At 41.4% G+C, this 25010-nt stretch overlaps 3 protein-coding genes across 4 annotated transcripts; all 3 read left to right on the top strand.

The window, feature by feature from the left end:
- The first annotated feature begins 4403 nt into the window (after positions 1 to 4403).
- Positions 4404 to 7652, top strand: eif3m (eukaryotic translation initiation factor 3, subunit M). Its single transcript, XM_085908339.1, has 11 exons — positions 4404 to 4548; positions 4993 to 5125; positions 5269 to 5407; positions 5646 to 5769; positions 5837 to 5931; positions 6032 to 6115; positions 6201 to 6300; positions 6456 to 6537; positions 6974 to 7117; positions 7288 to 7348; positions 7423 to 7652. The coding sequence occupies exons 1-11, from the start codon at positions 4507 to 4509 to the stop codon at positions 7544 to 7546; spliced, it is 1128 nt and encodes a 375-aa protein (XP_085764465.1). The 5' UTR covers positions 4404 to 4506; the 3' UTR covers positions 7547 to 7652.
- A 3306-nt stretch (positions 7653 to 10958) lies between these two features.
- Positions 10959 to 15072, top strand: prrg4 (proline rich Gla (G-carboxyglutamic acid) 4 (transmembrane)). Its single transcript, XM_085908545.1, has 6 exons — positions 10959 to 11436; positions 12488 to 12651; positions 12722 to 12749; positions 13438 to 13579; positions 13744 to 13929; positions 14011 to 15072. Exons 1-6 carry the CDS (start codon positions 11328 to 11330, stop codon positions 14036 to 14038), a joined length of 657 nt encoding a protein of 218 aa, XP_085764671.1. The 5' UTR covers positions 10959 to 11327; the 3' UTR covers positions 14039 to 15072.
- Positions 15073 to 15837: 765 nt separating this feature from the next.
- On the top strand, positions 15838 to 24714 carry qser1 (glutamine and serine rich 1). Of its 2 annotated transcripts, none has more exons than XM_085908092.1 (13): positions 15838 to 16118; positions 17358 to 17467; positions 17781 to 17900; positions 18106 to 21213; positions 21353 to 21657; positions 21750 to 21866; positions 21957 to 22090; positions 22181 to 22356; positions 22448 to 22585; positions 22659 to 22756; positions 22953 to 23099; positions 23570 to 23665; positions 23741 to 24714. In XM_085908092.1, exons 1-13 carry the CDS (start codon positions 16009 to 16011, stop codon positions 23879 to 23881), a joined length of 4800 nt encoding a protein of 1599 aa, XP_085764218.1. In that variant the 5' UTR covers positions 15838 to 16008; the 3' UTR covers positions 23882 to 24714. The 2 variants fall into 2 exon arrangements, with proteins under 2 accessions (XP_085764218.1, XP_085764217.1); XM_085908091.1 differs by having other exon boundaries at positions 18034 to 21213.
- Positions 24715 to 25010: the final 296 nt, after the last annotated feature.

The raw sequence follows: 25010 nt of genomic DNA, 5'->3' as shown, positions 1-25010 counted from the left end.
ACCATTGTAATGACAAGAAAAGCTGATGGAAAGCTGGAGTGGTTAAAATAAGACAACCTAAATTTAACACATCTTAAATTATAAATGTTGCTCACATTAATATAATATTAATTCTGGGTTCATACAAAAAGGCAAATGATTCTGGAGCCTGAGCAGAATCCACCTATTAGGAACCTCTGCTCTAAATCATCAGCTCGGATGAGATAGCCTGTATTGTTATCTAAAGAGTGAAAGGTCATGTTAGTAACATGCCACTAATTAGTATTACAGACTCTTGGCATCTTTCGTCTCAAGCCCGATGAAATGGATGCTAACTATTGTTTAAATGTGTCATCTTAACACTTGTACAAGCCTGTGAGTGTAATATAAACACGGTTTGATGACAAGAGGTCACTCCATCACAGAGAGAGCCGCAGTCCTACTGCAATGACTCCCTTTTTTTTTTGCAGCTGCCATGAGGTTGAACAAGAGCACACACATTCCACACAAGAGGATGAACGACCTCGAAGTTGCCATGATTGATCGCCGTGGTGCTGTCAGTGATATGAAGCTAAGCGATATGGCACGACTAGCGCAAGTTTTTTTTGGGCGTACTAATTTTTGTAGCGGAGTCATAAAATTCGAGCTGAATGCTTGACGTTAATTGACAATTGGAGTGCATTGTGGATGATTCTGATCATAACTCTAATTGACTGAAAACGGGGAGGTGGAGCAGGTAATTAATCATAAGGACTTCTAATCTATCAGAAGAATAAATAATATAAATAGGTGACACATTATTAGGTCGTAGGTTCAAGATAAGCCAGAGATGGAAAATAGGGGCATTGTGACTAGTTTTAAAGAGATGCAGTAGCTGGAAAACAGAGTTTGCCTTCAACAAGTGGATTGACTAAAATGGAACATAATCAGATTGTGACCCAAATTTTAGGGGTTTTTTTCCCCCCTGATGCAACAGTATGCAAACCATTCAATACTTCAGAAAATCTTGTGTTTCCATGATTTCCTAAAAGAGAAATAGCTAAATGTGAACACATCTGTGAAGAGATTTTAGTCATCCTGGGAGGTCACTCCCCACTGTAGAATAAATGTTTTCTTTTTATTAAAATTTTGCATTTGGACTTATTGGCTACGGCATGTTTACAACTTGAGTGTACAAGCTTCAGTTAATAGAGATAAGCTATAATTTATTTGATCATAATTGGTGCCACGTTTCCATTTTAGTCTGTGTCAAGGACAAGAAAAAAGTAAATAATAAGTACAACAAAATAACTCATGCTTCTTAGTAAAAATGACCAGCTGTTCCCAAACTGTCAATGGCCATGATCAAATTCAGTCATTTATTTTTTATTGATAACCAAACAAACAAAAGTGTGCCTTTGTTGCAATAAATTCATGTCTGTTATGTTCATTTGGGACTTTGGTAATGATTTCTGGGTTGATAATAATGGTGATGATCAAATACTTATGAAGGAACCTCGGTTTATAACATTCTCAAGCTAAGGCAAACTATAAAGGGAATTTCTTTTGGCTTAAATGTGAAGCTTGAAAACATAATTATACTTCTTGGTGGTCCCATAAATTAGTCCAATGCAATAAAGACATCTTGAACCGTATTTGTTTGTTGGTTTTGTGCAACGGTTTGCATAGGCGGACGGGGGACTCAGCTTATAAGTAATTAACAAGCAATCCGCCTCACCTTGGGAAGCACGAAGCAAGTCATGCAATGCATCCTGACAAGGTCACTGACTGATAGATGAGCCTGCGCGAGGGGGATTTTTCAGAGGCAGTGAAGGCAGGCCGAACTGTGGGAACCAGGCAATTAGTGGGTGGAAGGTAGGCGGCCATGTTGGACGATGACCATCAGGCTGCTTTACATGGATACTCACCGCTTGGCCGGCAGACAGCAAGAGAGGCTGCACCTGGGCTCAACCGACTCCTAATACACGGTCATTTATCTTGTAGGAGGCAGAGTGGGCGTTGTGCCAGAAACATAAAAAGAATCATCGCTACAGAGGTGCTATTGTTAGTCCAGGGGAGTTACAGCAGCCCCTAGCGTCCCCCTGTCACTGCCATGCTTCGGTGAGCTACACGTCAATCTGATGTGGTTTTTATTACTATTACAAATTAAATTGATTTATATTGTAGAAAGTGAAACTGTGGTACCAGGGATGAGGTGTTTGCACCAAAGCACTCCATGAAGCTCCTCAATTTATTTGAACATAGTTCCGTGACACAATATACCTAGTCAAAATAAAGACTGATTAGAGAAAACAGTCCACATGTAGAAGAATCGCACACATTTCTTGGGGTCTTGCAACACAAAACATAAATTTGGTTGTTACTGTTTATAATTCCCATTGTGCAAAAAGTATAAATGGTTGCAATAATCTAGATATAAAATATATATGTTGTTTCATCTCTATGAGAAACATCCTGGAAATTGGATTCGTTTTATTAGATTGTTCTTGCACAAAGCTGAATCTTTGGCAATGTGGTGTTTCACAATCACTATTTTACGATCAAATGGAAACCTGACGTCATCAAGCAGATTGAGTGATAGGCCAAATGACAAATACTCTTCCAGTGAATGGTAAAAAATATCCCCAGACATAAATTACTGAAAACGTGGGCCTGCTGTTATTGTCAACTAGTCCTCTGAGGACTGCACTAGTCAGGTTTTATCAAGGTAAAAGTAAACGTTTACAGTATATCGGGAAAACTGCAGTAGTCCCTGTTTCTGTTGTGCTTTTTTTGCATTCCAATTTTTTTTTTTCCAATGGAAATGTATAGTTACGTAAACATAACTAATTACGAAAATGATAGCGGGAACAACACGAGTGTATTTCACATGAATGAATGAACTAGTGCTAAGAAGAATGCAAAGAAGACAAGTCTATGCTCCATAATTTACAAGTCGTTATGAGTAGCATTTTTCATTTTCAGGTAGGAATGTTATACAGTGAGTACAGTGAGAGTTGTTATCTTTCACAAACAATGAACTTACTTTGCATCTCTGTGCATGTTAAAAAAATTAGAATATAACTTAAAAACAAACTGTACGATTAACAATGGTTATGGATGGTGACAGTTTGACCTTTGAACCATTTTTTTCTAATTGCAACAGGAAAAACTGTTGTCATGCAGAGAAATATAACCGTAAAAGGTTCCATCGCACATACTGAAAACACAAAAGTCGTTTTTTTTGTTTCAACGTATTGACTAAAATGTTATGATCATTACATCGTCAAGATAACTGCAATAGAATTTTGAAGACAAAACAATTCTCATATGCACCTGGAGCTTCAAAGTCGTAAAAAGAACAGCTTCAGGATTTGAAATATGCCAGGCACATGACGGGTTGTTATTCAGATAATGAAAGGTGCAGAGGTACACTAGAACACTTGTGGAGAAGTATCTATAAATAATTTGCTGTGACAGCGCACAAGGGCAACAGAGAGTGAGGGTGGGATTCGGTACCAGGCACTTGCCTTCCCACCAAGATGACGCATCGTGCGAGCATGATGGTGAAATCCTCCATCAGCCATTTCCCCTCTTTTTTTTTTTTTTTTTAGACTAACTGCAGTGAGTTCAGTTCCCTAACTGTAAGCACAACGAGAAATATGTGGCAAGACGTCTTTCAGGGAATGATGACTTCACGTGAAGTACCTCAGTAGCCAGTGAGTCCTAAAAAGATTCTAATTTCAGTGACAAATGAGCTGTGAGCGATTGCATGTGAAAACAACTTCTGTATCTTCACTTTGGGACTAAAGTCTGGGCAGCACCTTTCACATGTTTGTAACACGACGCCATAGTTTTTAGGGTGAACTCTTGCGCTACTTACCCTTTTCACCCCACTCACTTCCATCACCCTGTGACCTGCCATTGTAACAATACACAGGATCGGGCTTGGCACAGAGGCAGAGCACGTGCGCCTACAGGTCAGCGAGGCTACGGTGGAGGGTGTTTGCCCTCTGACACTCACGGTGTTTCCGGGTTGGACAGGCCCGCGATGGTGGTCCACGCAGATGGGCCTCAGCTCCATCAGATAACCTCTTTCAGGGATCAGTTTCACCTCAGTAACTCTCATCCAAGTTGTCCAGGGTTAATCTCCCAGAGAGACTAGATGCATATCTGGAGAGAAGTGAATGAAAGATAGGGATGCAGTATGGAAGTCTGGGTGACATCAAATTTAAGAGGTTGGCTGACCTTTGAGGCTAAAACTACATTAACTGAAGCTATCCAGCAGAGCTATGTGGGGATTTAGCCATAAATTTGCAAGGATGAAATTAAGTGGAAACAATTCGCTGTAATAAAAGCGGGACATAATTTAAAATGCTTGTGAGACGCCAAAGCTGAAAGGGAAAGGGTGTGCGTGTCTCTTTTGGAACACTGTAGCTTTAAGAAAACGACCCGGAAGTAAATAATCCTGTTCTTTTTTTCTTTTCCGGTTAGGCTACCCGGGTGGCAGCGTGTATTTCGTTGCTGAGGCGCACATAAACAACAAAAATGAGTGTCCCGGCATTCATCGATATCACGGAAGACGACCAGGTATTGCCGTATGCTCCCACTCGTTGATTAATTATCGTCTTTACTGCTGAACTCGTCAATTGTTGCTCTTGAGCTGGAAAGGGTAGCAAACAAGCTAAGCTAACCCGGTAAATCGGTATGAGCGGCTAGGTATAGGATTATCGTAGGGCATAATAAAGACGCACATACTGTTTATAGTCTAAATTAAGAATTGGTGGGTCATCATCATCACTCTGCTCGAATAAGTCTTAATACAAACTTCGGTACGTGTCCTTTTTGAGTTTTGTCAAGCTGTCGCATATGTCAACGATGTTGGATGAGATAATTGTTAACGAGACAAAACAAATAAACGATGTGACAGATGGCTTCCAGCTGAAGTGACGACTCGATTCAAAGCGCCACTTATGAAAAAGCCATGCAATTTGAACAAAATGTCAATCTTCATTTTTGTTTATTCATTTAAAGGCGTCCGAGTTGAGAGCTTTCCTCAAATCTAAAGGAGCTGAGATCTCCGAGGAGAACTCTGAAGGTGGACTTCACGTAGACCTAGCTCAGATCATCGAGGCCTGTGATGTTTGTCTCAAAGATGATGATAAAGGTAAGCAGTAGTCCAAGCCACCTTTATCATGTTAAAATCGTTCAACAATTTCTGTTCGGACAAAACTGGTACAAATGAGCCACAATATACAGCAAGTAACATGTATGGTTGTATAACAACCCAATCTCTCTATTCCTCCACAGATGTGGAAAGTGTGATGAACAGCATCGTATCGCTGCTGTTGATCTTGGACACAGAGAAGCAAGAAGCTCTCATCGAGAGTCTGTGTGAGAAATTGGTCAAGTTCCATGAAGGAGAGAGACCTTCTCTCAGAATGCAGTTGTGAGTCTTTGTCTGAAGTATTTGCTTATTGAAATCACACCATAGAACTTTAGGGAGTACACATGAAGTGCAAAATCAAATTTGAATTGATGGAATTGAAAGTGTTCGTGGAAGACCAGCAAAGAGACACTGTTTGAGATTATATATTATTCTGAATGCATTGTCTTCTCCAGTGGGATGCATAGATCTAATGTGACGAAGATTTAAAGAAGGATTTAAAATGCTTTTTGTGCACCAGGCTGAGTAACCTGTTCCATGGCATGGATGAGAATGCACCAGTCAGGTACACAGTCTTATGCAGCCTCATCAAGGTGGCAGCTGCCTGCAACGCCATCACTTTCATCCCCACTGACCTTGATCAGGTACGTTCACTCCGCCTTGTTGATCTCTTTGCCATTTTGCTTAGAATTTCTTCCAACTGTCAATTAGGTGGCCAAGTGGATTGTTGACTGGAACCTGAATACAGAGAAGAAGCACACTCTTTTGAGGCTGGTGTATGAAGCACTAGTGGACTGCAAAAAAAGGTAAACGTCATATTTAGCTATATAAAAAAAACAACAACGCTATTAAGTTAAACACTGTCTGACGGGTGTCAGTTTAAAATGAATTTCTTTGATTTGCCAGTGAGGCTGCAGCCAAAGTGATGGTGGAGTTGCTGGGAAGTTACACAGAGGACAATGCGTCTCAAGCACGCGTTGATGCTCACAGGTAAACTTGCAGCGCATCCCTCCTAGTGGGTCCAATTCATATTTGCTTCCCATTCTCCACAATGATCTCCCTATGTACTCTTTAGATGCATAGTTCGTGCTCTAAAAGACCCCAACACCTTCTTGTTTGATCACCTACTCACTCTCAAGCCAGTGCGCTTTTTGGAGGGGGAGCTCATCCACGACGTAAGTGTTGATGTGATATACTTTATTGAGACACTTTATACGATCTTCAAAATGTGACTATTGCTTTGTGAAGTCTTGAGACAAAGACTAATTTTGACTTGAGTTTTGCTCCATTGAACAAGCTCTTTTTTTTTTTCTCTCTCCATGTTTTACAGCTGTTGACTATATTTGTTAGTGCAAAGCTCGCGGCCTACGTCAAATTTTACCAGAATAACAAAGACTTCATTGACTCTCTCGGTAAGTTCATCCGCCACATTGTTACGTTCTTACCCATGCTCACACATGCTGTACGGGTCATATTACAAAGAATGGACAACGCCTCATCACAAATCAGTTTGTAAACACAATTTTGAAACAAATATTGTGAACAGAGACTTGTAATATTCTTTTACTGCCTTCTGCATTACATCACAGCCTTCTGCTTGGTAAATATTGAGCCAGCATAGTCCCCACTAGTTGACATAGACGAGGAATGTCTGTGTCAGCAGTGGTCGTCCCCCACTACTGAAGGATCAGTTGTAAATGCACGTGTTGGATGGACTACCCGGATATTGTGTAGTCCTGTTATTGATGAGTAGAACCCCTAATTCTTCAATGTACACTGGGAAAGTCCCTAAGGGGAAAAGTAATGGCCCGCAACAGCTTAATGATTCACTTGTGTCGCTCCCCACAGGTCTGTCCCACGAGCAAAACATGGCCAAGATGCGTCTGCTCACGTTCATGGGCATGGCGGTGGAATTCAAGGAGATCTCCTTTGACACCATGCAACAGGAGCTTCTGATCGGAGCAGATGATGTGGAAGCTTTTGTCATTGATGGTGAAGGAAGTTCACTTTCACTAGAATGTGTCGCACAACAAGACATTGAATACATTTTTTTTTTTTTTAAACTTCATATTTGGGCATTTTCTGTTAAGGTGTCACTGAAGTGTGAAAGTGATGACTTTTATGTCACAATTTTCATGCCTTTTTTTGTTTCCATCTTATAGCTGTTCGGACAAAGATGATCTGCTGCAAAATAGACCAGACACAGCAAAAAGTTGTTGTCAGGTAATGATCTTTTTCAAGAAAATATTTGAATGAAATATGTTTTTCCAAATGTTTTCTGTCATCCTCCCCATCAGCCACAGCACATACCGCACCTTTGGCAAGCAGCAGTGGCAGCAACTATTTGACAGCCTCAGCTCCTGGAAAGCCAACCTTGCGACTGTCAAGACCAGCCTGCAAACTCTGTCACCTTCTGCCTAGATTCCACCTTCAGCCCATCTGTCAACTGCCTGACCCTTGGATTCCTTCTTTTACAACCGCTCTCTCAACTTTTATACCCATCCAATAAAAGAACAGTGGAGCTCAATGCAGTTGAGTCTTTCTTTTAACTGTTGGTATTGTGCAGGTTCATTTTTAATTGTAGCTGTTGTAATGATTGATTTTTTTCAAATGGACATCATCTTTGTCCCTGAAAGTGTGACTCTTTTTTTTGAGGGTTTGTCCTCAAGCATCTTTTGACATCTGGTTTCAGTTAAAGGACAACATGCCAGTATTAGATGAGCTGTGACTTGAGTTGAGAAATTGGCTGTAATGATGAGGTCACTTGTCGGGGAACCACGCGAGAGGTGTCGGCGCTAATGCGAAATGTGATGAACACGTCGTGCTCGGATCGGCGTTGCGTGTCCCAGTGTTAGCAACACTTGGGAGCTGTGGGGGGTGATTCATAACGTTGCTAGGCAATGTGGTCAGCATGATTCACTGAGTTAAGTTTTTATCTTGCAACAAATATGTTCTCCGAGTCTGGTCTGAAGCATTAAGGATGTATAATCAAAAATCAAATGCCCCTAGTGGTACATGTAACTCTTTAGTTGATTCTTCACAGAAGAGCATCCACAAATAAATCGTTGAGTTGATTCTTTTGTTAATAACACTGGTCGAAGAAAAATTTTAAATAGCGATGGCTTTGTGTCTCTAAACTTCTTGACGAAAATGTTTACTTTTTTCTCGCACATCAGAGATTAAGCTATTTTTTATTTTTTTATTTATCCTATTAAACTTTAAGCTATTACAGTTCAGGAAAAAAACTTCACCTGTTGCTGAACCTCAGCAATAATTCATAAATATTACCAAATATATTAGTAGATCACATATTTTTTATTGTTATTATTAAGACCTGATGCGCTAGAGAAAAAACAAGGTCAGAACCTGCAAAAATATGATTTTGAAAAGTGTGATTCTTTTTTTTTTTTTTATTTGACCTGTGTAATCCTCCAAAAATGATTTTATGGTTTTTATTGCTGAAGAGTTTGTGTGTAGTTGAAATAACCTTTTGAGGTGCTTTGCGATCAGAGAATGTGTTTGAATAAGTATAACTGACAAGTGCAGAGCAGGCTACTTGACTGGTGCAAGCTAACTTCCAATTTTACAGCCCTCCCTAAGCACTTCATTTTATCATAAGTAAAATAGTAATCGGGACAAGTCTTTTGAGACCTGACTCAAATTAAGCAAGATTCCCGTTTCCTATCCTGCCAGTTCAGATGTCTGTCTGCAGAAGCTCAACACTCAGTGCAAGTTGTTCATCGAGAGTTTCATCTCCAGCCTTTATCGGGGCAACAAACTGTCATGCGCTCACCATCACAAAAAGCTGGAACAGTGCAAAGAAAGAGTCATGTGATCAAGTTAATGGAATGTTTGTAAAGCTTTGTATCTTGGCTGGAATATTGTCTTTTTTTTTCTTTTTTAAAGTCTGGCTACTGCTCCCTCTCCCTTGCCTCTAATTTGTCTCATTCAGTGTTTTTTTTCATGTGAGAAGTCCCAGATGTAAATACTAGGGTCATTTTATCTGCCGTTATTGTTATCCAAGTCAGATAGAGGTGCTTCTGCATTGTTGAATTGTAAAGAACTGCATCAGTAATGAACAGGCGCAATGAACAGCTGCCTCGCTGTGCGTGAGCTTCGGGGGAACTCGATGCATAGCTCAGCGAGAGACGATATTTCTCACTCGGGTTACAATATTGTAGTAAGTGACAGATACGGTTTGACATCACACGGCAGATAAAGTCTGGAATTCATCATTTTCTTCTGCCCTTTTCTCCGTGTCAACATTCCTCTGGATAAATCCCGAGACTCGACACAATCCAGATACCTCGCCAAGTACAAGAGAGAAGTTCTCATTGTCCCTTCAATTAGCACTGTGCAGTAGTCAGACAGATAAAATTCGATTACATCATATCTGCTTTACATAAACACTGGACACAAGGCCTAGAGACTCAGGGACAGCCTGTGTGAAACATCAACCTATTTTACACAGAGGTCCAGCCAAAAAGCATTCGAGTCAACACAAGCTATAATGGAGAATTTGTCTCCCTTTTCCTTTTAAAACACTTCACTTTGGGAATCTTTAGGCACTAATGTGGAGAAGAAACAGTAAAACAGGCCAAAATCCAGACATCAGGGGGTAAAGAAGGGCACGAGACTAAATTACACACGAGTTATATAGACTGACTAATTTTTCGGAAGAGTATTCGGAAGTTTAGTTTCCCAACCTTTACTGAGCCACAGCATATACAGTATTTTACATGATAAAAAGCTTATGGAGCAGGAAAAAAATGTCACAAAACGTTTTGTCTACTGTAATAATGATGATCTCCTCCTAATTGAGTCATAAATTTACTCAGTAAGTACAAAATCTCTCTATGTTTTGAAATCCGAATAATTCATCCCACTTTGTAGTTTCTTCTTTCTGTAGGTTTTCTGTTTATTTTACCACCGAATTTGCCGACCACTTTTCTCCATTCACAAAAACTTAAAAAAATACAAACGTCCCTTCTCTCCTCAAAAAATAATGCTGTCTAAGGCCATGCTAGAACGTTTTCCCCATACAAGGCCTGTGCACAGCAATATGGTCCCAAGCTAGAGGTTGAGTGCCTTTAAAAGAAGCGTATAGATCCCAAAGATAGCATTGTATTACAGATGTCATTTATGCCTACCCATTAGACGTGATGGTATAGCTCTTGCATTGTAAAAGCGTCAAACAGATTGATGCAGTTCAAACACTTAGGCAAAACCTGGCGTTTAAAGGGTCATTTAAAAAAAAAAAGAGTTGTCCACATTTATCTGATTGCATATGTCATTAAAAATACTTTAAAATATTACTTTAAAATAGATTGCATATGAAAAATTGCATTTGTTGCCGACCCTCTTTTTCATAAAGATTTGATTTGAACACAATTGGTTTTATTTTTGAAATATCATTTTTTGTTGTTGAATCAATCGAATGCGTCTAGTATCAACATTCTATGAGCACGAATGACCTGACCTTTCTTGGGTATATTCCTTCTTGTGACTCAAATGAGGAGATTTAGAACACTAAAACAATGACTTACAATATGAAGTTGCCTGAGTTGGGCCGATACACAGTTTGAATTGTTCAATTCAAGTATTGTTAGATTCAGATGTGAAAAAAGAAAGAAAGGTAAGTTTATTTGGGGAGAGTTCAATTGAAAGGTCGGTATAATAGCAAACGGTTTTTGGATTCAATTAATATTTCCCCCCAAATTCTACCTGCACTATAGTACATACAATCAAATGTGGCGTCTTGCCTCTGCTGCCATCTAGCGTCCGTTTGCGTACATATCACTCATCCTGTCATCCAGGTAAAGTGATCGATTGGTCGAGCCTGCGCAGGTAGTTCTCGGAAGAGGGGAGAAGTTTTGACTATAGAGTAAACAAGTCACCTTTAAAACAAATTGGAAGGGACGCGTGCCTTCGAGGAAACAAACCTTTAACAAGTTGCCGTTTTTATTTACACCAGCCTAGGTCGATACGCAAAAAACTGCCAAGGAAATAGTTAGTGACGTTTACAGTGTCTTATCAGTGCGAGGACATGTACCGCTCCCATACTTTCGCTATATTGTGTGTCGACGTTAGCTCCCAGTGATATAAACGGCAGTTGTCGCTTTGGGTAGAAGAGGACTTAGTGGACTTTATTTTGCTGAAACTTCCATTTACGGCCTATTAATGTGTCTGTACACACGTGAACATGTTGCTTCATCTTGACCTTCTCGTCTTCGTCCTCCTATTCTTCACCTATGCAGATCTCGCCTGCGTCAGAAAGTTACGCTCTATAGAGGACGGTTCACAAGATGCAGGTAAGTCATTTTTCTCCTTATATATTACCCATAAATGATTTACCGTTGAGTCATCTGGAGCTGGGGTGGGCAAATTAAATGATGGAGGGCCCACATAAAACCACATATTTCCTAACTAAAACAATTTGAAAACAGTATGAACAAAAAGCTACATACTGTTCGTGCAAAATGCATTATCTTATTTTTTCCCCAAATACATTTCTTAATGCATGCATTCACTATTAAACAAAAAAGGGTTCAAACCAAACAACAAAAGAGCCACATACTGTGATTTTTCTTCCCTTCAGCGTAGAGTTTTCTTGTACCAAAGTTACTATTAAAAGAAGCATAAAATTGCTCAACAATCCCCCCCCCCCCCAACAAAAAAAAGCTAATATTATTGGGGTACTATGTTTGTCTTGCATGTCATTCGAAATCTGCAAGATATAATATATCTGCAAAATTATATGCAGATATATATATATATATATATATATATATATATTCGGCTTATTTACGTTGGACAGTTTTATGACCAAGTTCAAGTGCAGCCAAACTATCTCTGCCATCTAGTGGTGAATGGTGATACAACAACTTACAAACGACAAAGTGGAACCCAGCTATGAGGTAGAACCGGGGTGGCCCACAAAAAGCGAAAATCCTCATCGAATTGAACCAATAGATACATTGGTGGGAAAAAAACATTGTAAACCTGAAATATATATTCTATTAAAAGGTGCTGATTCAATCCCTAACCTCACAATTGAGAGACAAACATGCAATATGTTTTGTGCGGACAAAGTTTTTCTCCACACACTGTGCTATATTATCAAATGGGAATCAATTTTCAATAATTATTTATATAATTAAAAGTAAAACATTTTGCAATGTTTTGTACTTCAAGTCAGTGCATTTATAGGTTATACTCTTACTTTTAATTCCAAACCAAAGTTAGATCAGTACTTCTTTTACCAAAAGTCTCCTTTTGACAGAAGTATAAGTTAATTGTTTGAATACTTTTGGCAGCTTTGCCTACACTTGAAGTGTGATTGCTATCTCTTTGGACTGTCAGTGTTTGTTGATGAAGGGGAGGCAAATTCATTCCTGGGTCGTCATCTGCTGTTCAACCGGTTCGATTTTGAAATTTTTGTCCCTGGAAACTTGGAAAGGGAGTGTAATGAAGAGGACTGCAATTACGAAGAAGCAAGGGAGGTCTTTGAAGACATCTCGGCTACAGTTAAGTCACGCAATATGTCAAATTGAAAGATAAAATGGGATGATTTACACAGATTTGCATGTTTTACAGAATGACTTTTGGAAGAAATACACTGCAGGTAAGGATGATCATTTTAGTATTATTCTGTGATTCAGTACTAACCCTAACCCAGTTGGGGATGATTACAGGGACAGATAAAATACACTCCCATCCTTGCTTACACTGTCCTTTTTCAATACTTTTCATCCTCCGTACAAAAAAAATGGGTCTGAGGGATGGAATGGCCATCACTGACAAATTCCATGAATGAAGACTGAAAGGCAGCAATTACAGTCTGTATAATTATTCAAACACAGCCAAAGTTATGGTTATGATAAAAGATAATAAAGCACTGCTTTTGTTCACAATTTGATTTGTTTTTTTTTTACAATTTTAAATGGTTACTTTATTTTGCTGACCTCCATGCAGTCCAAAGTACAACCACAACGATGAACACAAACTGATAATTATTGTCTTTACAAACCCAGAGTTTAGTTAAGGCTTGTTTACAAAAACACCTGCAAATCACGTCATAAAAAAGAATTGCTGCTCTTTAAAAACCTGTCTGACCACTTGAGCATCTAAAAAGAAAGTCACATGCTCATCAGTCGGCATGCATTTGTCTTATGGGACATTTGTCTTACTTGTTTTTTTTTAAATCCAGCCACAAGTCTACATCATCAAAACGGTGCAATGGTGTAAAACTGGTTTGTCGTTTTAAAGCGTCACACCGTGAGGTTCACTCTTTGTCTTGTGATGATTCACAGAGAAGGAGAAGGTAGCCGCAAGGGTTGACATTACTTCCCTCCTGGTGTCGCTGATTGTCGTCGGGGTGATCTTCGTCATGTTGGGCCTACTCGGCTGGTATTTTTGTCCAGGCAAATGTAGGAACGACTTCAGTCAAGCGAGGTGAGAAAAAGTGGGGTCAACACTTGATCTTTTGTTTTCAAACGTGACTGCACACACCTACAAAACCTAAATGTAATCTTTTTACACCATCAATAACTATTCTATAACTTGAAAACACCAGACCTGTTGGCCGTTATGCAAAATGTCTTCTGCCCTCCCCACAGCTCAGTTCGGGTTCGTCCCAGGAGCAATGCCGCCGTCATCATACGTCGTCTAGAGGAGATGTCTTTACAGCCAGTGCTACCACCTCCGGCCCCGATGGATGAAATCCAGCCCCCGGGACTGCCCTCTTATGAGCAGGCTATCGCAAAAGGCGGACAACACGATGCCCCACCTCCTCCCTATCCAGGGTAACTAAACTAAACACAGTTACTGTAAAAAAAGAATGGAGTCACATTCTTTACACTTTACGTATTCTTTTCTCTTGCTAGTTCACGACATGGAAGTCTTCGTCGGTAGAGTCTTCGGGAGCTTCACATCAATTCTCAAACTGTGATTTTTAACGCAACTCATCACAAGTTGCCTGTGCCTCCTGTTTATCATAGGGATTGAACTGTCCTATCAAGCTCACATGTTTTTATTTAATCCACTGTTAATCTTAACCTTCTAGAGTCTACGCCTAAAATGTATTGTCAGGAGCCTGTATTATGATTTTTCTGCACTAAAATCCAAACCTACACTGAATTATAGTTAAAATGACATCAGTGGTGCCTTGACTTAGGAGTGATTCGATTTAAGAGATTTTGAGCTATGAGCCGCCGCTCAGACAATATATATATTTTTTTTAGCACTGACTTTGAAGCAGAAATTTGAGATACGAGCCCAAGATGATGGCCCCCCACATCAAACAGCAATTTGGCACAATATTCTTCTAAAATGAGGCTTCAAGTTATTTATTGCCACTCTCACTTGAAAATTATTCTCAAAGTAAACATAAAACAAGAATTCATTTGTATTTATAACTGCTGTATCATTTTAAATGTTGGCTAGCTCAATGCTAAGAAGCACTACAAAATGCCACAGGTTGTGGCCAAAGAGTACACGTAAGAATAGGCACAAGGACTGGAACGTGTTAATGGCATCTCCATTCATTTCTGTGGCAAAATATGATTTGAGATACAAGTGTTTTTTTTTTTTAGTTATGTTTGGTCTTCGGACAAATTAAACTCACAAGTCAAAGCACCACAGTTGAATAGTTTTTGACCTCTTACTGAGCAGCAAACTAGGATCAAGCACTTCCTGTTTGTTGCGGCAGGTTTTTTTAACATTATTTCTATGTCGTTCTGGGGATGGTTTCGCTACTGTAATTATTGCTCGAAATATCTGTACAGGTGAGTCCAAGACTGAGAATGATTGCAATACGAAATCACTTCTTTTTTTTCTTTATGGTGAAAAAAGGCCTACAGAAGCAAGACCTATTTAAAATCTTATCAAGACACTTTGAATGATAAATTAAATCTTATCTAGAAACTAAATGAATAAATACTGTATATGAATTCAATGTTTTGTTTCTAAAATGTTTTTTCATAACTGCACTTTACAAAGGAAACTCCATAAATACGAACATGCATGTTTTTGGGACGTGTGAGGAAACCAGAGTACCTGGAGAAAACCCATGCAAGCACGGGGAGAACATGCAAACTCCACACAGGGAGCGCCGGAGGTGGAATCTAACCCGCAACCGCTGAACTGCGAGGTGTACGTGCTAACTAGTGCTTCACCATGCCACCCGATTTTAAAATAACATGCAGGCAAAAATCGAAATGAATAAAGAGTAAATTATTGACGTTTTTCCAGTAACATCTAATTTCATCAAATGTTCTCCTAGACTTGAATGGTTCAACACTGTCAAACGCTTAAACAATTTAAAATTAATGATTTACTTTTAAGAACAGATCTTTATTATGATCCCAAAGAAGGACATTGTTGATAATGTTTGTGCAGCATCTTTTAATAATTAATCACGTCTTTTTTTCTAGTTATGTATTTTTAATTCCTAATTGAGACAGCCATTACTATACAAATGAAGTACCAAACTTAAATCAAACAATCAATGGTGGCACAGTACTTTGACTTAAGTCATTTTTTTAACTGAAAAATGTCGAGAACTATTGTTTAATATGTGAAATTAGATTACACAGTTGCAGTACGAACAACTTGCAATGAGTCGAAGTGCGTACGATGCATCGTGGGAAGTTTAATACATGCGTACGAAAGCATGTTGCATGAACACACGCTCTTAAGTCACGAAGGGGGTGTGGGTCGAAAAGCGCACTTTTTCATCCGGGGAATAGCGCGACCTCACGGCGAGGAAGTTAGCGGGCCGTGCACCGCTCCGACCGGACTGCCGTAGTCGGCCGCACCGCAGCTGCTACGATGTGTGTCCGCCGCTCTACGAAGCTCCGCCGGGGAAGAGAGCCGTTCACCGGATGATGGACAGTAACTACCCGAGCTCCAGCTTTGCGGACGCGCTGGCTCCGGCAGCACAGCCCGCAGCTTCTTGGGCCTATGGCCGCGACTCAGCTACCATCAAGCAGAGGTAACGAATGGATGGAGGCAGGCAGGCGGGGAGGGTGGGTCACCTTACGAAGGAAATGTCGGTGATGGAGGGCCTAGCTGGGGTTCTAGAGGACTATAAAGTGAATCAATCGCTTGGAAGGAAACAAGGCGCATTTAAAAGAATTCAGAATCTGTGCTCCCAAGTTTTGGCTAACTTGTGAGCCGGTTCCTTACTGGTTATATTATGCGATCTACCCTCCTAGTTTTAGCTAGCACCGTGTGTATCTTACTCTGTGTGCTTGGGGCAGTTTTTGGTCAACTAAAATCGAATTTCGTAGACATATTCTGCGCATTTGTGCAAGTTTCTGGGTTTTGTACTGTTACTTTTCTCGAGTCATAAATCAGCAACGTAGTTGAAAAGTCAAAAACAATAAGCGCAGCAAATGAGTTTCTGTCCCCAAAATAACAATAGTTGTGTGCTTTTGTTATACTTATGCGTATAAAGTAGTCGTGTTGGTCGTTGGTTACTTACGACGTAATTACAGAAGCACAGTGGAGGAGCGAACTGCATAACATGCTAAAGTTAGCCAACTTATTGCAACTTTGTCCACAGTAATAGCAACCATACTTGGTGACTTCAGTGTATTAAACTCTTCAGTGACACATAACGTGATATGGCTCTATGTATTTAAAAAGGTAAAGTGAGAACAGGAATAATCACGATGTATTGAATAAAAGTACTTGTGAATTAACTTCATGCTGCAATTGAGAATGTGATTAAAGCTTCAGTAAAACAAAGTTACTCCCATCATCAGGGCATACACGTTATTGGCTCTTGCATCATCTGATTAGATTAGATGCAAGAAAAGGTCACCTGAGATGGACAGGTTTTAAGATATCTATTTTATTTTTTTTTTAGACTAATTAAAAACCCACCGTGGTCCCATTGCAGTAACTTGTACAAGATGGTTATATGCTTGCTTTAGATCACAGTACTTTACCGAAAATGACAACTCCCACAGAAATGAATGTGCTAAAAAAAATTATGTCACCAAACTCAACTGCCAAGACTAGGACCGGATGGCTGTTTATTGTACAACAGCATAACGTGGCAGTCTCCAGATGAAAATGTTTGCACAGTTAAGTCACAATGCCGTAATGAGGAAATGTGATCATGAAGCAAACAGTATCACCCGGATCATTAGCATTATGTTTGATAATGCATTTAAAAAAAAAAAAAAAAAAAGCAGCTGTCTTCAGTTGCGATTTGTGCATTTAGTTCCAGTTATGGTGCAGCACAGCTTGATGCAGGGCTCCTTCAACGGCAGAGCTTTACTTCAGTACAGCAGCTCCCCACCTACACCACAGCACATCTTGCTGCTGCCACAGGTGAGTTATGAAGCATTTTGTTTTGATATTGACCCTTTTTATTTGCTGGAAGGCAATATGATGTCATGATGTTGACGAAAATGTTTTCCCCTTAAAGATGATGGCAAATGACAGAATTCCTTCCAAGGTCTAACTGTAGCCATCATTAAATATTTATTAACTTTAGCAGCTAATGGTTTAAGTAATATTTCAGACACTTACAAATGTTAGGTTTTACCACTATCAAATTACCTAATTTATACCCTAGGCATTGTCATTTTCAAAATACTAATTAGCGTCCTGGTTTCTTTCGTCTTTCCCTGTTGACTTGCAGGAGCACTTGACACAAACATTAATACTTCAGAGACCTCAATCATGAGTTTCCTTTCAGCCATGGAGTCAAGAAGTAGTGCCTCGCTCGTCGCTCCCTTTAGACCCCCATCGTGGACAGCAGGTGAAAACACATTAGAACACATTGGTCATCCATCATAAACTGCAAGAGCAAAAAAATAAATAAATTTGCTTTTGGCCGATAATGTACATTTTTGCCTTCACACTGCTGACTGTTATCCATTTGTGCAATTCAGGTACCAACTCATCAACCACAGAGCTATACCTGACTGGTGCTTTGCCTTCAACTGCCACATTTCCTTCTCCAGCTGCATTGACAAACTATCAACACACCAGTCCATATACTTCTAAGAGTTATTCCACCAGCTCTTCCCTGGCTCTCCAGGAGCCAGCCCTGAGCACTTCCACCAATGGTCTGTTGTCTCATCAGGACTCCCTCCTGCAACTCAAACCAAGCCAATCTGCGCTTCCAACTGCCCTGGCCTTTAACCTTTCTGGACCCGCTTTGGGCTCAATTCTACCAGTCCAGTCCTCCACGTACCGCTCAGCTCAGGAGTCAGCCCCCCACCTCCTGCAGCCACAGTTTAACCTTCCTGCCCCCCATATAGCCTCACAATCCTACGGGGCCACTGTTTTCTCTGGCTCTGTCGAGAGAGCACTTCAGCGAGAATGTAGCGTGATCAAACACCACCAAAGACCTTCTACCAGCCACATAGCCTCGGACCAAGTACCCAATTCCGAGGACTCCTTACAGAGATACTATGCCTCTGGTAGTGAGGGAGGTATGTCCTTCCGACAAGACCGACCCAGTGAGACTCCGGAATCTTGCAGCCCTTCCACAGAAAAGGATTCATCTCATAGGGTCAATGGTGCCCTACAACACAAGGCGGACTCAGTCACCCAAAGCTATTCATGCACCACAGTGCCAACAACTAAAGAGTATTCCTCCAAGTTAGCTTCTGCTGGCCTTGAAGAGAATCACAGAATTTCTCAAAGCTTAGTATCTCAGTCCCCTGAGAGTTATTCCAACCCAGGGCAGAAGCCAAACTCTGTAATTGCCAACCAACTATCCAGCCTTATGCCTAGCACTTTGTCCCAAACCTATATCACAACACACAGCCAGTCGCAGCCCCCTCATCCTTCATCAGGCAATTTGTCCTCCCTTTATAAGACACTACCTTCTCTGTCTAGTCTGTCCGACACTGGGGCATCTTCGACTCTTGTGTACACTTCGGGTCCAATGCTGAGCCAAGAACAGTATGGTGTCCAGGTTCAGGGTTTGTGTCAGGGGACTCTCTCAGAGAGCTATTCGTCGTCACACTCTCAGAATGTGACTTATACGTCAGAGTCACAGGAGCGGGCTTCGGTGACTCAGTCCAAGCGCTATACCCCTGTACAATCCATAAACTCCTCTTACCAATCCACCTGTGGACAGAGTCTGTCCACGTCTGCACAAGACTACACCCTGATGCCAGGCTCCGTGGGGAATAAAAGACTTCCTGTCACCATTTCACCGCAGGCAACCGTGCAGACTCAACAGATTTATGAGACTGTGTCTGCTACGTACCCACCGACTACTGAAGTTTTGAATAATAATATCAGCTCACCATCATTAAAGGACATCAAGCCGACATATGGAAAAGCCACATTTGAAGAACTTCCTATCCAGGAGCTGCAGGCTCTCCAACAGGCATCCATGGAGGGCTTGGTCGCAAACGGCACCACGACAGCTCCCAACAATGTAATCTACATTGTTTCAAAAATGGATGATCTCCACAAAACGCAAAGTGTCATCAGAGACACTTCACATTCTGGTGACCATCTCACACAGTTGAATGCAGAACAGCACAGTCACCTCAGTGGACAAGAAAATGCCAATCCAAAAACAACCAACTCCAGTATTAGTACTTCACATGTACTTCTTAGCCCAGAACCAATTAAGCAGCATCCTGTCCTCGTCAAATCATCGGAAGCACAGCAACCCCCCCAAGACCACACCCACTTTATCACTGTCCCAAGTGCTCAGGTTCTCGTGGAGCCTAACCAGATGATTTTTCTTCAGCAGCCCCTTGCGCACAATGCCCAGATGTCTTCAAAGGTTGTGTCAGTGCAAGGTCTTCAATCAGCCCAGGGCTTGGGCCCTCTTAATATCCAGTACCTTCAGATGGATCGGGAACTGATGTGTCCCAATGTCTCTGCAAGACAAAGCCAGCAGGCCACAGTTGTGTCTGAGCAGAGCTCGGGATGCTCCGACTCTTCTAAAGACCATTACAGCCAGTCAGCTATTCACCAGTCAAATGATGCTAAGAACCACTTTGCTCTTAACTCTCTTTGCTTCTCGGACTCCATGTTACTTGTCGATGACAGGAATATTTTATCAAACGTTGACGACATACTGGCTGCTACTGTGGCTGCTTGCGGCGTAACGCCGCAAGACTTTGTCAAAGGTGCGTCCTCCGCAGAAGTTCAAATGGCAGCAATGGTGAGTCCTGTTGATGCCAAGACTCCCTTTCAGACGGTGGATATAACGCAAATGTCACCGAGTTTCTCAACAGCTCAACACACGATTCTCACAGACACTAATTCCCACGCCATGGCGATGACACTAAATCGTGCGCAGATCTCTACAGACCGCCAAGGGCAGGCCATTCACCACAGCAACAGTTCTGATCTCAACACAAATGGGGATGGAGACAGCTCTGAAAGTGACTATCACTCAGCGGGGCAAGTTTACGACTCCTCCGCTTTCCACAGCAGTGTCAAAAGTAATGAAAAGTGTATTAAAACTGAGAATGACTCCATAGAATGCCAAAGGAGACAGGACTTCCCCAAAAAGGAAGCCAACTCTAAGTCTTTGACAAGGTCAGAGGTTTCTGGAGAAGATAATGTAGCACATAAACCAGCCAAGCGCACTGGGCAGGCAAAGCGGCCTAACTCCAAGGGTGGCGACGTCAGCCCATCTGCTTCACAAAGTGGATATGACGGTTGTCCACAGCAAGAAAGAATCAGGCAGAAGATTCGGGAAGTGGAAGCTAAACAACCAGAGGTGAAAACTGGTTTCATTGGCTCTTTCCTGGACTTCATCAAGTCTGGCCCCAAACAGCAGTACTCCCCAAGTCCTTCAAGAACTGTTAGCCGCTCCAAAAAGCCTGCTACCTTGGCCAAAGCGCCACCACTATCATGTGTTTTCACCCCTAAAATTCAGACTCTGCCAAGTTGTCTGATTTCCCAGCAAAGTCAGGTCACGATTGCTCAGCAGAAACCTCTGGATGATGAGCTGCAAAAGAACTTGGAGACACTGCCGTCGTTTAGCTCCGATGAAGAGGAGCACACGGGAAGAAACCAGGCACTGAGGAACAGCATTAGCTCAGTGCTCTCTGCCCTTGATGAGCCTTCAGAACAGAAAGCCAAGCCAGGTATAGTAGTGTATTAGTAGATATTTGGTTTTAGGATTTACACGGTGGGCTGGATCAAAGGTTCCTACTACAGATGGGCCTTTATTTCAATAATAAAAGTAACTCTAGTATATTATTGGCATGCTTCATCTTCCTGCAGATAACCCCGTCCCCAGCATGGTGCCAAAACCAGTCCCAGTTTCCACTGTGCCGCTCAGCATCACTGACACCCGCTTGCCACTAATACTCACTGCTGCTCAAATGCCAACCACAGTCACCACAGTTACAACATCCGCCATCAAGCAGGGGCCCAGTGCAACGCCGCCCGGCCAGCTCGCCGTTCAGTTAATAACTGTGGCAATCGAGGGACTGACTGATGAGGAGCTGTCGGACAGCGGAGGGGAAGGAATGTATCGGGAAAGAGACGAGTTTGTTGTAAGGAATGAGGATATTGAGACCTTGAAGGTATACAATAATTTGCAAATGATGCCATGTTAAAGGAAGAACTATTTGACTTCTCTCAGTCAAATCAATGATTTATTGTCTGATGTTACCAGGGGACATTGCGTGCAGGAAGTGAGCCTCCTGCCATCTGGAAAGTCCAGAAAGCTTTGCTGCAGAAATTTGTGCCAGAGCTAAGAGACGGAAAGCGTGTCTTCTTTGCTACAAACAGTGTGAGTATACACTCACTTTTTTTCGTTGTGGTCATCAACAACTATGACTTCCTGGTTACTAATTCAACATATTTTGTTTTGTCTGTGCAGTATCTTGGATACTTTGGTGATGCTAAAAGTATGTACCAAAGGGTCTATGTGAAGTTTCTGGACACGGTTAACAAAAGGGAATACGTCAGAGTATGCAGTCGGAAGCCGCGCTGCAAGCCCATGAACTCACTCAGGTGTGTTCACACTGCAGACTTATGAGAGTTGAGCAGTTTCTGGCATGTTGCAGGTGCTTCAGTGATGCCATCCTTTGGTCTGCTTCACAGGGGTTTTCAAGTAAAGACTTTGCTGGGCTTGACAGGCGGCCCCTTCTCGTCATCTCAAGGCCAAAAGCCTCGTCCCAAACCCCTCAAGCAACGAGCAGAGCCCCCACCCAAGAAGAGGAAAAAATGGAAGGAGGCGTTGTCACCCGCTGCCTCGGGATCATCCGCTGAAGAAGACGGTAAAGAAGCGCTTGAATCGTTCTCGGATTGGGATCTTGAATTGGGATCGTGGTCGGAATTTGTTATCACCTCCTTGTCTTATTCTCATAGAGTTAAACCCCCCAGTGCCTTTCGCTTCGCGACTTCTCAACACACGAACTATGAAGGAGACTTTCCGGAGCTTTGTGGAGCTGCTCGTCAGCGTTGCCCTTGACGAAGATGTGCTGGCTGAACTTGAGCGAGCCAACGGTAAATGCTAAGCATATGGGAAAGATGGATTCCCTCCAGAGGCCTGACTTTGCCTTTCCTTTCATGGCCACAGATGCGCTGCTGCTTCCACAGATGAGGAGGATGGACAGCTTAATCAGTGATAACAGAAAACGCCTGCTTCACAAGCTGCACATTGAGCAAGCCCTTAAGGTAGGTTTTGTTCGATTGTCGCCGTTTCGTGATACAGTGAAGCACATTCAAAGAGATCATACAAAAATACTCCCACATACAGCATATTTTCACTGCTCTGTGGGAACGACCATTGCTGGAAGCTAGTCGGGGGACCTACTCTGCCTCTTCACAACATAACAGAACAGTGTAATGTGATCATGTCGTCTATCTGCAGACGGCACTGGACATCTTGCCAGAGATTACGGTGGTTACGGAGCTGACAAACGATGGGAAAACACCCGCCTTCAAAGTCCGACTTGGTGGAATGGCCTACAACAGAAAGACCATGAAGCCTGACGAGATGCCTGACCAAGTGCCGCAAGTAGGACACTTGTGATCATTTCGTTAGCTGCTGTAGCTTTTTTTTTTTAAGCTTCTAAATGCGGACAAGTTTTTTCCTTTTTATTTTGAAATGGGTTCCTTTAACTAGAATCCCAAATAGCAACGGGGAATTTGAGTGCCAATCTGAGCACCATTAATATATCACTGGCGTTGGGCCAAATTCTCATACCCCCAATCACTTTTTAGGAGACCCCGAAAACAGCATGGTTGTTTAACCGCATCGGCAAAAAGAACACCGATACAAAGTTCTTCAGTGAATAACGATGGACATGTTTGACAATATAAATATGCAAAACGATGACTTTTCAAATGCCAAACCGAGAATAGGATTCACAATCTCAGAGAATCTTATCTCAACTCCTTTTGGCACTCTGTTTATGGGTCTGCTCTTTCGGACTGTCCAGCAGAGGGTGCTATTTCCCACCATTTATTGCATGTCTGTTCACTCAGGAGTACACGGTGGACCAGCAAAAAACCCAGTGGGTTTCGCTGTATCACTCTCTACAGCATTACAAGTACCACACATACCTCATGTGTAGGGATGAGGTAAGACGCTTGTTATTGTCATAGAGCTTTGCTTTATGGAGGCTCAGCATGAGGGTCATGTTATTTGTTCTTCAGATCGCCACACTGCGTGTGCAGGCGGGTGAGCTGGGGCAGGAGGAAACCATCCAGAAGTGCCTGCAGAATAGAGCTTGGCTGGAGGGGCTCTTTGACCGTTTTGGAGAGCTGATTAATCAAGTGCAGCAGGCCTGCCGATGAACAGCCTCATATTTTAAGAACACTTATGAACCTTCGTGTCTTGTCTTTAAACTACACATGGATCCTAGCAATATGGTGCCAAAGGAGTGCATAGATGTAAGATGTCTCTTCTCTCTAGCTGAGGTCTTAATAAGAATCTAATAGAAACTAGTTTTTACCTTCTTTGCCTCAGCAGAAAGCATCAAGAGAGGACAAGGGCTATGTTTTGGGAACTTTTCCCTCCGTAAGCACCTCCCTGTCTGTGTTTGTTGCAACAGACACTTTTTTTTATTGGTCATTATTATAGATTTATAGTTTCTATTTTTTTAGCCAGATTATTATCGATGCTAGATTGTGGTAGAAATCAGATTGCCGATAGATATAATTAGCCTTTATCAATCGGTTCAATAAGTAGGTTCAATCACAGAGAACCCTACTGATTGTAATAAAAAAAAAAAAAAACTTAGTTATATACTTTTTGTAAAACATCCCATTTTTAGGTGTGTCAGCTCACATGGTTATTCATATATATAGTGTACATTTTGTATAAAAAAAATTAAGCCAGTGGGTGTATTGCTAACAAAACACTGTATCTACTATTCAACATTTTACTTTTAAGTCATTTTCATGAATATTGTTTTTCTGAGGGTAAAATACAGCTGTCTTTATACTCCTTTGCATAGCTCACATTTGAATGATGAATAGAGTTATATTTTTCACAAAGTAAATATTATTATTCTGTACTTTTTTCACTGTATGCTGATAACGGGCAATTTTTAAGGTCACTTTTATGCTTTCAAATATTCTTGGTCTTCTCAAGATACAGATTGTAAATAAAGTGCCACATGAATGAATTAGCTTTCTGTGTGTAAGTTTTTGCCATCAAGTAAATCAACATTTGAATAAATAGAACAGTACCTAGAAACACATTTGAAACATGTGCACTGTGACAGCTGTAATGGCCGATCAAATGTCGTATCACAACAAAAACGTATGACGTGAGATCAAAACTGCTGCAGCCTAGCTATACCAATACATTATGTTTTGTGTTTTACAATATTACTTGCCTATGGATCTGTGGCAGAAAAAGCCAAGCGTGGTGAGTATCTTCCTAATGTGTACATGCGGTCAATAACTGTAAATTGTATTT

The sequence above is a fragment of the Syngnathus leptorhynchus genome, chromosome 3, assembly GCF_054491065.1.
Source record: "Syngnathus leptorhynchus isolate UIUO chromosome 3, UIUO_Slep, whole genome shotgun sequence".
Lineage (NCBI taxonomy): Eukaryota > Metazoa > Chordata > Actinopteri > Syngnathiformes > Syngnathidae > Syngnathus > Syngnathus leptorhynchus.
Note: the sequence above shows the minus strand (reverse complement) of the source record. Positions and strands in the feature narration are given on the sequence as shown.